Source organism: Ursus arctos, unplaced genomic scaffold (genome assembly GCF_023065955.2).
Source record: "Ursus arctos isolate Adak ecotype North America unplaced genomic scaffold, UrsArc2.0 scaffold_2, whole genome shotgun sequence".
Lineage (NCBI taxonomy): Eukaryota > Metazoa > Chordata > Mammalia > Carnivora > Ursidae > Ursus > Ursus arctos.
Genome location: NW_026622874.1, coordinates 99,333,842 through 99,344,884, shown reverse-complemented (window position 1 = coordinate 99,344,884; position 11,043 = coordinate 99,333,842). Strand labels below are relative to the sequence as shown.

The 11,043-nt window shown below is 47.4% G+C and overlaps 1 protein-coding gene across 1 annotated transcript; it reads right to left on the bottom strand.

Annotated features, from left to right (window-relative positions):
* Positions 1–241: 241 nt before the first annotated feature.
* Positions 242–3,447, bottom strand: OCM2 (oncomodulin 2). Its single transcript, XM_026516377.2, has 4 exons — positions 3,387–3,447; positions 2,461–2,593; positions 1,690–1,799; positions 242–267 (listed from the first exon to the last, which is right to left on the bottom strand). The coding sequence occupies exons 1-4, from the start codon at positions 3,445–3,447 to the stop codon at positions 242–244; spliced, it is 330 nt and encodes a 109-aa protein (XP_026372162.2).
* Positions 3,448–11,043: the final 7,596 nt, after the last annotated feature.

Below are 11,043 nucleotides of genomic sequence, written 5' to 3'. Positions count from 1 at the left end.
GTGAATTTTAAAGGCATTGTCTGCCGAGGGCCTTACAGGAGTCATCAGGGCCTACTGACCACCGAAAATTCATGAATGACTGCCTTATTATCTTGCTAAAACAGGGAGCAATTGCAGAAGCACTGGGGCGGGGGGGGGGGGGGGATGAATAAATAAATTAGGGGGAGGAAGTGGGGTTTCCCATTCCTGGGGCTTTGGAGGCCTTCCGGCTGACTGTCTCTATCTCCACAGCCTGGGGCTTTTAAGAATGCACCATTTCCTGGAATTCTAGAACAGAAGAGGGGAGAAAGCATCAGTGGAGATGGCTGGGTATTTTTACAGACATGTTGTGGCCAGTGGGAGTTCTGAAGAGGAGAGGAAACAGATTGTCAGATGATGGGCTTGGCCCCCTCCAAGGGCACAAAAGGAAGGGAAAACATGAGTCACTGACTGCAGATTGAGATGGTCCATAGTGTCCATCTTCCTGCATAATCGAACAGACATCTTCAGCTTTGCAGTAGAGCCCCCTGTATTAGAACGCGTGAGCCCAGCCGTTGCTCTCTGACAATGCACGGATTTGGTATAATAGCCTCTTGAAATCTGGGATCACTCAGCTCCCTGTCTAGCTACTTTAAGACAGAGATGGGCGGTTTTCTTCCCCTTTTCAGAAGCTATGTTGTGCAGATGTAGGGAACAATTCATAGGGTGGGCCTCGGAACTCACTTTTCTCTGATGAACTCTAACCTTGCCCCCAAGAGTTTATATTACTAAAAGACAATGGTGATAATGATAAACACGAGCACATGTGACTGATTGAAATGGAAAACCGGGGTTTCGCTTTATATTTATTGGTACACTTTATCTGCAATTTTTTTGTGGTTAGATTTAAATAAATCAATCTTCTCTTACCTAAACTATTTTTCTGAGCTATTTATAGAAGCTACCTTAACTACTGTGTAGTAAGTTATAGTGGTATAATTTTGGATGGGTGTTTAAAAGGGGGATCTAAACAGGAGTTGTTAATTTCCACATAGTCACACCACAAAGACCACGCATAAATTCTCCCGAGGCGGCATGCGCAGTGTAGCTAAAAAGCATCTAAGCCACATAACTGAGCGGGTGAAAATAATCCTACAGCCATGCTCCCATACTAAAATTTGAATATAGGGTTCTGCACACAAAAGACTCCATACGTGGTGCTTGATCTACTCTCTAATATTGTCCACTCGGTGGTCTAATGTCTAATGAAACGTGTTTATGTAAACCCTTGAAGGCTAAGAGGCTTTCCTCTTCAAGTCTATAGACATTTTGATACGAGACACACTTGAGCACGTCAATCCTTCCCTTATTCAGAAGGGCTCAAAGGCCAGTGGTGGAAATTCCTTACATTACTTCTGTGATGCCTGAGGGTGTCTTGCAGATCATTAGCCAGGCCACCGCTAGTCCCCAGGTCAGGAGAAGGGTATTTTCTGGGTCATAGACAGTGACTCAAGGACCAGCTGCCACGGTACATCTCCAGGCATCACACTAGTGTCTACATACATTGTTGGTATCCTCGCAGAAGGCCCATTTTACAGATGAGCAGACTGAAGTTCAAGGTTAAGAGAGGGGGCTTTTCACTAACCACGTCTGCCTGATCTCAGGGCCCAAGTCCCCCCGGATTGCTTCCAGAGCTCAATTCTTTTGTGCTGGGTACAGGCGTGAACATACCGTCGGCTCCAATTTTCCCATCTCCGTCATTATCTGCAGCGGCCATCAAGGACTTGGTCTCTGACTCTGTCAGCTCTCTAGCACCACTCTCGAACTTCTGGAGGAAAAACCTGCAGGACAACCAAGATTGATGGCAATTTTCTGGAAGACCACGTGTCTCTGTGCTTACCCTTTTTCTGTTGAAGCAAACCACCTGTTCCTGGCCACGGCGCTATTCTGGTCTTCACAAGCCACACTCGCCTTCCTTGTAGAAACTACTGGTGGGCATTTTGTTTTTAAAAGTTGTTGTTTTTTTTTTTTTTTCCCAGACGGGCACCTGGGTGGCTCAGTCGGTTAAGCGTCTGCCTCTGGCTCAGGTCATGACCCCAGGGTCCTGGGATCGAGTCTTGCATCGGGCTCCCGGCTCAGCGGGGAGGCTGCTGCTCTGTCTGACCCTCCCCCCTGCTCAGGCTCACGCTCTCTCAAACGAATAAAAGAAATAAATTTTTAAAAATTAAAGTTTTTTTCAGAGTTTTGTTGCTAAGTCCGTTTGCCAAAGAAAAAACCTACAGTGAATGAATTTTTGCACCGATAATCTTCAGTGCCTGTGTCCAGTGCTTCACAAGGACAGATGTGCGGCCCACTGACTCACGGTCTTCCCTCTCATGGGGCTCTGGTGAGCAACCAGTGTCAACGCTGGCCACTGAAGACCTACGGACCAAACTGGCGTCCGCGGCTCCCAACCCACACAGCAACATGGAGGGCGCCATACAGGCTCAGGCCAAAACTCACTTAAGCTCTTCTTCATCCAGATATCCACTCTGGTCATTGTCTATGAACCGAAAAACATCCTTCACCTGACTGGCCGACATCTTGGAGAGGCCCGATGTCTGGAAGAATTTTTGGGGTTCGAAAGTATCTGGGTCTAAAGGACAAAGAGAGGGTTATTCGGAGGCTCATCAGGTCACATTCTGTATTTGGGCCCATGGGCCGAAACCATAGGTTATCAGAACCCCTCCTCATGATATCATCGAGCTACAGGGATGCTCTATTCTCAGTTTTTAAGAAATACAGGGCTCCTGAGTGGCTCAGTCGGTTAAGCATCTGACTCTTGATTTCAGCTCAGGTCATGATCTTGGGGTCGTGAGATCGATCCCTGCGTTGCGCTCTGCTGGGCATGGCACCTGCTTAGGATTCTCTCTCTCCTTCTCCCTCTGTCCCTGTCCCCTGCTCTGTCTCTCTCTCTCAAAAAAGAAAAAAAAGAAAGAAAGAAAGAAAAGAGAAAGACGAAGAGGGCTGTGACTAGTGCAAGATTTCGAGGCAGCCAAGACTGGGAGTCTTTGTGATAGATCTCCTGTCTCCTTCCCCACCCTGTCCTTTTGTGTATCCCCCCACTCTCTCCTCTGTGCCTCCCCCTTCCCTTTGTACAGACTGTGTGTCTGGGACTCCGGCAGGGCTGATCTGATCGGCTGGGCGAAATGCAGTCTTGCATTCAAACAGGCTACATGGTATCCACACGTTTCTTTTTTCACTTCTAGTAAGTTTCTTTCCCCTTACAGCAAGGGAATCCTATGCTCTATAATTGTAGCTATTTCGTTGGTAACAGTTTTACTCTCTGATCCCCTGAATTTTCAGCAAAGTTCAGGTTTTAATCTTTGCGGCTTTGCTGGACGTGTGAACAGGTGGGAATCACCCACCCCTGCCCCACTGCCCTTTACCTTGGCACTCCTGCAGGGCTGCGGCAATGTCGTCGGCGCTAAGGACGTCTGTGATGCTCATTTTCCTCCTGGTCGCACAGAATAAACGAGACGTGGTCAATGGCAAGCAGGAAGACGCAGATCTAGGGGTACTACGCCCTCCTAGGCCCACTGAAGCTGTGCGTTTGCGGGGAATTGTTCAGTGTGATAAGCGTGGTATTGTATTAAGTGATGGGACAGGAGAGCCACATACAAACCATACACTGAAAAGATTCCAGCCCCTTTTGTCTCAGCGCCTTCTCCTGAATATTCTTCAAAGACAAAATTTAAAACTACAGCTTAGAGAATGACTTGATTCCACTTTCTTATAAAAATGATATTTGCACGATCGATCGCTTACATAGGCATCCAGAAGTAAACCATGTTACAAATGCGATGGTATTTTCATACACTGAAAATGCAATGTTGCCAATTGCACACAGCTTGGGCTACTTGGAGACCTTCTGTGGAAAAGACGATCTCTATCCCGAAGGATGGGAATCAGAGATATGGAAAGCCCATCTACCAGAGATCAAAGAGACTCCTTTCAGATGTCAAATCCATGGAGAAAGAGAAATCTGAGCCCAGCATGCACCAATCTAATATGAGCGCATGTAGGAAAGAAGAGTCTGGGGTCTTGTAGGTCCACCAGCTACTTACTGTTATAGATTTTTTCGCCCAAGAAGAATCAGGAAAAAGAGTCGAAAGAGCACAAAACAGATGTGCTTTTGCTACCTTACTGACCTCCCTTATATAGGATTGAAAAAGTGATAGCAAGAACCTCTTAGATTTCCTTTTCAAGGATCAAGTAGACATAGCTCAAATGTCTTGCTTTGCTAATTAAACCTCTTTTTGTTTCTATTTATATCACAAGGGAATGTGGGTGGGAACAGCCAATTTTTGAAAACAAACCTCAACAAACCTTAACTAAGGTTTCAGTTCTGCAAACGAACCCCACAAGCGGTGTGGAGAAGAGACCAGAAAGTTGGTTAAGAGGAGATGGTGGCCAAAATGAAGTGAACATAGTGGGGCACTCTGTTAACTGAAAAGGGCCCCCCAGGTGTTAGTGGCTGCTGTTTTTGTTTTTTTTTTTTAAGATTTTATTTATTTATTTGACAGTGAGAGAGAGAGCCAGCGAGAGAGGGAACATAAGCAGGGGGAGTGGGAGAGGGAGAAGCAGGCTTCCAGCCAAGGAGCCTGATGTGGGGCTCGATCCCAGAACTCTGGGATCACGCCCTGAGCCGAAGGCAGACGCTTAACGACTGCGCCACCCAGGCACCCCAGTGGCTGCTGTTTGAAGCAGGCCTGCTCTTACCCTCTGAAGCCGTAGACATGCGAGGCCAACCTTGGTCCAGAGTTGACAGATTCAAAGTCAGTGTCAGATGGACAGACTACTCCGTCAAAGGGGTGATGCCGGTTGGGTGACTTTCCAAAAAAGTCTTGACTTGGATTTTCCCAGGGATATCTTAAATCGCACACACTAGAAAGGCAAAAAGGACGCAAGCAACCAACCATTCCCAAACCCCATATCTAAAATGTGCAGGAAAAACATGAGGCCAGGATTTGAGACCTCAAGGTTTTTTGCTTTTTGTTTTTGGCTTTCAGCAATTATCTGTTGAGTCCCTGTGTAGCCAGCTGCAGGGCTAGACTTTTTTTTTTTTTTTTAATTGTGGCTAAAACATCATGTAACATAAAATTTACCATTTTAACCATTTTAAAGCCTACATACAGTATCATAGTCTATATGCACATGGTTGTGCAAGAGATCTCCAGAACTTTTTCATCTTGCAAAACTGAACTCTATGCCCATTGTACAAGAACCCCCCTCCCCCTTACCCTCCCCCTCCCAATCCCCTGGCAGCCACCATTCTACTTTTTTTTTTTTTTTAAGAGTTTATTTATTTATTTGTCAGAGAGATCAAGCACAAGCAAGGGGAGCAGCAGGCCAAGGGAGAAGCAGCCTCTCCACTGAGCAGGGAGCCAGACGTGGGGCTCGATCCAAGGACTCCGGGATCATGACCTGAGCTGAAGGCAGACGCTTAACCGACTGAGCCACCCAGGTGTCCCACCATTCTACTTTCTGTCTCTGGGACTTAGACAACTTTAGATACCTCTTATAAGTGGAACCTTGCAGTACTGTCTTTTTGCGACTGGCTTATTTCAGTTAGCATAATATCCTCAAGGATCATCCATGTGGTGGTGTGTGACAGGACTTCCTCATGTTTTAAGGCTGGATTCAAGTTTTTCAAAAGTCAAAAACCAATCCCACGTTGCCATCAGAAATAGTCAGTGGCTTCAAAGCAGATAATTCGAGAGCTTTAGACCCTTCCCTGGGTCATATCCTCAGGGTGGTCATTTTCAGTTTGTCCCCAAATATATCCTCCTACCTCCCCCACCCAGCAGTCTACTTTCACCGGTGTCCTCAATGAGAAGTTTCTCTCAGGGGCACCCACAGCATTGTTTGGTTACCAAGCGTCAGGCCGGCACCGTTCCTGTCTTGCCCGCATAATATGCCCCAGTGCCTGGCACGGTCCCCAACCTAGTTCGGCGCTCAGTAATTATTTGATGAATGGATAAACAAAACAGCAACAAGAGCTTGAAAACAGGATTACCAACCCGTACCAACTTGCCCTTAAAAAGCAGTTTCTGGAAACCAGTCGCAAGAATGTAGGTTGCTGACATTACATTGCCATAGAAACTCGGGGAGTCTTCTCTTTCCGTTAGTGTTCGACAGGGGCAGAGTTTCAGTTTGAGAAGGTGAAATGTGTTCTGGATGGTGGCAATGGTTGCACGACACCGTGAGTGCGCTTAAAGCCAAGAGCTGTACACTTCAAAATGGTTAAAATGGTAAGTTTGATGTTATGTGTATTTTACCGCAATAAAAAAAAAAAGATGTTGATTCCGTGGTCTACATTATTTTGGCCACCAACTCACAACTGCTCCCAGGAAAGAGTAGAGAGAAGATTTGAAAGTAGAAGACCTTAACTGGAGCCCCGCTCTGTCCTTCACTAGCCTCAAGACTCCGGGCCTCAGTTTCCTCTTGTAGCAAATAGGAGTAATGCAGGCGGCAGCTCTGTCAACTTCCCGGGCTTCTTTTGGGGATCAGGGGACCAAGCGCAGATCGGCAGTCCTCTGGAGGAGTCTTGGAGTCCCCCGTTGAATCCCACCGCTGTCCTGGGATTGCAAGAGGATTTTATCTCTTGTATCTACTCCACTCGATTGGTAGGGACTTCCCGGAGTGGAAGGAGTGGACTCTGGGATCAGCTAGCAATGTCTGCAAGGAGGAAGGCTGGCAGGTGGAAGCAAAGAACTTGGCGACCCTGGCTGGGCTGTGTATTTGGACTTTGCTACTGCCAGTGAGTGGCCCCGTATTCTCAGACGACACTTCTGCTTCATATATCTGATGCTGTCCCCGGTCAACCACCTGTTTCAATCCAAATCCCCAGCGTGCCTCCTAACCCCGCAGACTTCCTCTACCCTGAGACCCCATGCTGGTCACTCGCTGCGTAGCCCTGTGAGGTCTCTCCAGCCACGCTGGCCAGACTTATCTCCCGACCCACTGGCCTATCCTAGATGTCATCGCTGCTTGTGCCCAATCCCGGCTGCCTTGTTGATGACAAGTTTCTTGTAAGTGTCTAAGGCCCTCTTTTCAACATGTATGACGCGGTAGACAAGAGTGCAGCTGACCACTCCCACACTTGCTCAGTAGATGTCCTCTCCTAAACATTCGTCAGCTTTGTCTTCTCTCCATCCATGCCCTACTTGTCACCACCCGAGCCCAAGCTACCATCTTGTCTTTGGGAGACAATCACAGCAGACCCTAACTGGCCAACCCTCGTCCACGTGGGCTCCCCTTCAACCTAACCAGATCGATTTTTTTTAAAAACCCTAGCTTTTCCTAGGGCAATCATAATAAAGGACCACAGACTGAGTAGCTCAAAACAACAGAAACCTATTGTCTCAAGTTTTGGAGACCAGAAGCTTGAAATCGAGGTGACGGCAGAACCACACTTCCTCCAAAGGTGCTCGGGGGGAGGGAAGATCCTTCCTTGCCTCTTCCAGCTTCTGGTGTTTGCAGCCAATCCTCAGAGCTACATCCTTCCAATCTCTGCCTCTGTTATCACATGGCCGTCTTCTCTGTGTGTCTTCTTGTAAAGACACCAGTCATATTGAATTAAATGTCCCCCCCACTCCAGTATGACCTCATCTTAACTAATTACATCTGCAAGGACCCTATTTCCAAGTAAGGTCACATTCTTTAGGTAATGGGGGTTAGGACTCTAGTGGATCTTGTTGGGGACGTAACTCAACCCGTAACACCAAGCATATGGCTCCCGTCTCCTCCCACTGCCATCCTACAAGTCCATCACTGGCTTCAACTTTTCCTTATGGTAGAGGCAAAAGTCCTTCCCATGGTCTTGAAGGCCCTGTGTGATCTGTCCCGTGTGGACCCCTCCAACCTCATCACACCATCCTCCCACCCTCTCTCCAGCCATGTCTCCTTGTACTGTTTCCTGTGTCTGGAAAGGGCTTCTCCCTTACAGCCAAATCGCAGCTGCACGGTCCCACTTGCTGTGATTGCTTGAATAGTGTGTCTCTCTGCTCACTGGACAGTGAGACCCATGAGGGTAGGTTGAGGGTCTGTGTTTGCTCAACTCTGTACCCCCACTGTGGACATGAACGAAGACCAATCAAATGAGAACAGGCAAAGGCTATTAACTCAGAGCCTCACCTGTGTTTCAAAGTGACTCAAAGTCAGGCACAAGAGCAGGAAAGCTTTATAGAGGGATGAAGGGAGGATTCACATGTGTCCTGATAGGGGGCTGTCCACCTGGGACCGCTGGAGGGAGGCTAATAGAAGCTGAATGTCCTCTGTGATTGAACAACGGGGCATGTTCGGTTTCCTCTGTTTGGTCCCATGTTGGAAGCTGGAATAAAAATGAAGGGAGCTGTCAGTTACGACTTAAGTCCCTGCTGTTTTGGGCCAGTCATCACAGGGGTTGGTGTTTGGCTTCCTGGACTGCTTGCTAGGGACAGTGGTCCAACTCCCTACAAGCCTGATGTCTATATGGCAGGCTGGCTTCTGGGGCTGGTTGCTGCAGAGAGTGGGTCAGAGCTCTGTTTCTATAGACGGTCTGACCATTATCCATTTTTGATTGTTTGTTTGTTTTACGATTTATTTATTTATTTATTTATTTATTTATTTATTTTAGGGGAGGGTGAGCATGAGTGGGGGGGCAGAGGGAGAGGGAGAAAGAATCTCTAGCAGACTCTGGACTAAGCATGGAGCCTGACGAGGGGCTCAATCTCAGGACTCTGAGGTCACGACCTGAGCAACAAGCAAGAGTGGGATGCTTAACTGACTGTGTCCCCCAGGCGCCCCTCATTGTCCATTTTTATATTCAGCCTCTCACTACCACTTTCCTTGTTATACTGTAAATTCAGTAGCTGGATTTGTGGAACAAGTGACCTTGAACCGGTATCTTTCCCTGAGCCTCACCTTTCCCCTTTCAAACTGGAGATGATGATACAACCTGTTCCATGGGATTGCTGATGGCTAATCCAGCTGAAGCACCTGGCAGTGAGCCAGACACACAGCGAAGGAGCAATAAGTGGTGGCCTCTGTTGTTGCTGTTGGCCTTACCGCCTTTTAAAAACAGAGATATTCCAGGTAAAGCTCATCTAAAACGCTAGAAGGGGATAGCGGTTACCCTTGAAGGGAGGGCAGCGACTGGGGGTGGGGAGGTCCTGCTGTATTGGTAATGTTTTATTTCTTGATCTGGGTGCTGCTTACATTTTTAGGAAGCTTTAGTGGGTACTTTTCTGGATGGATTTTTTACTTCCATAGAAGGTTGCCTTTTTAAAAATGGCTGAGCACAGAAAGACAGAAGGTCCTACTCTGTGGTGTGGGGTGTGGAGGCCGTGGGATCAGGCATTGGCCAGCTGCAGCCTCTCTCTGTCCTCTGGGCTAAATCATCACAGGGCTTGCAGGACTTCCAGCAGGTGAGACCCAGACACTCAGCTGTGGTGCCTCCTGCGTTCACAGCAGGGCTGAGAAAGAGATGCTTAACCATTAGGTGGCTGTGCCCTGTGACTGAGGAAAATGACCTCACGGCTCAGAAAGAGAAGTCACTCTGGCCCCGAAGGGGATCAGATTCTGCCCCCCCAAAATTTGCCACTTGGACTCTTTCAAGACAAAGGCAATTGAGAAACAACAACAACAACAAAATGCGAGAAGAGGTCTCTACTCTCTGCTTATCTGCCTAAAAATAGGGCAAAATTTTCCCAAGAGGAAAGTGCCTTCCTTGTACCAGGAAGAGAGAGCAACCCATTGTTGGGGATGGAGAGTTGATGCTGGGAGGAGTCTGCATAAACAGACCTTTCTAGAATACCCCTTATCTTCCATTAGTCCCCCATATATTTCCTGGTCACTTCCCCATGGTTTATCACCCCTAGAGCCCAAATCCCCTTTCCTTGGTCTAGCCACTTCTCCACAATTTACTGCTCCTTGTTAAAATGGTATATAAGCCCCTAAGTCTAGTTGCTCTTTTGAGTTTTGCTTCTTTCTTATGAATTCCATGCAAGTTAAATAAAATTGTACCCTTTCTCCTGTTACTTTATCTTTTTTGTTGGTTTAATTAGCAGGTCCCAGTACCAGAACCTAAGAGATTAGAGGAAAAGTTTTTTCCTACCCTATAGCCCCATCACAGAGAGACCTCCCTGTCTACCACATCAATCTCATCACTCTGTATTTTTTTCTCTAGAGCACTTACCATGATGTGAAATGATCTGCCCCCCCCCCCCCCCCCCCCCCCCCGCCGCTTGCTCATTGTCCATCTCCTCTTCCCAGATGAGAGCTCCTGGAAAGTAGGGACTGTTTGTCTCATGTTCACCTTCAATCCCTGAGGCTTGTAATTTACTAGCACCAGAGGCTCCAGCAGGGGAGATGAGAGGGCCTGGCCTCACCTGAGAGGCAATGACTCTGGTGGACCTGGTGGGAATCTGAAATCTTACTTACACAATGGCCAGTATGGCTAAAACCATTCCTCATGCTTTGTTGTTCCCCATCTATTCCAAAGGAGTCTCAGGGGTGCCTGGTTGGCTCAGAAGAGCACGTGGCTCTTGATCTTAGGGTTGTGAGTTCAAGCCCCGTGTTGGGTGGAAAGATTGCTTAAAAATAAAATCTTAAAATTTTTGTAAAAAAAGTTGTAGAAGAGTCTCCAATGTCTTATAGGACTATGGCAAATTATTTGAGAACATTAAGAGCTGAGATTCTTAAATGTGATGAAAATGCAAGAAACATGGGAGAACAATCCCTGACTGACAAGATAGGAAAACCCCCAAAATCTTGGGGCGCCTGGGTGGCTCAGTTAAGCGTCTGCCTTCAGCTCAGGTCATGATCCTGGGGTCCTGGGATGGAGCCCCACATCGGGATCCTTGCTCAGCAGGGAGCCTGCTTCTCCCTCTCCCTCTGCCTGCCACTCCCCTGGCTGTGCTCTCTCTCTGTCAAATAAATAAAGCCTTAAAAAAAAAAAAGGAAACCCCCCAAAATCTGAATTTTAACATCTAGCTGATGCATCTGTACGATGATATGGGGAGACATCTAGAGTTACTGGAGTATGTTTACTTATAAATGAGA

Coding starts and splice junctions, on each gene's coding strand:
- OCM2 (XM_026516377.2), bottom strand. CDS start 3,447: ATGAGCATCACAGACGTCCTTAGCGCCGACGACATTGCCGCAGCCCTG. Junction 1,800..2,460: donor CTGGATGAAGAAGAGCTTAA/GTGAGTTTTGGC, acceptor GTTGTCCTGCAG/GTTTTTCCTCCAGAAGTTCG. Junction 268..1,689: donor TGGGAAAATTGGAGCCGACG/GTATGTTCACGC, acceptor CTTCTGTTCTAG/AATTCCAGGAAATGGTGCAT.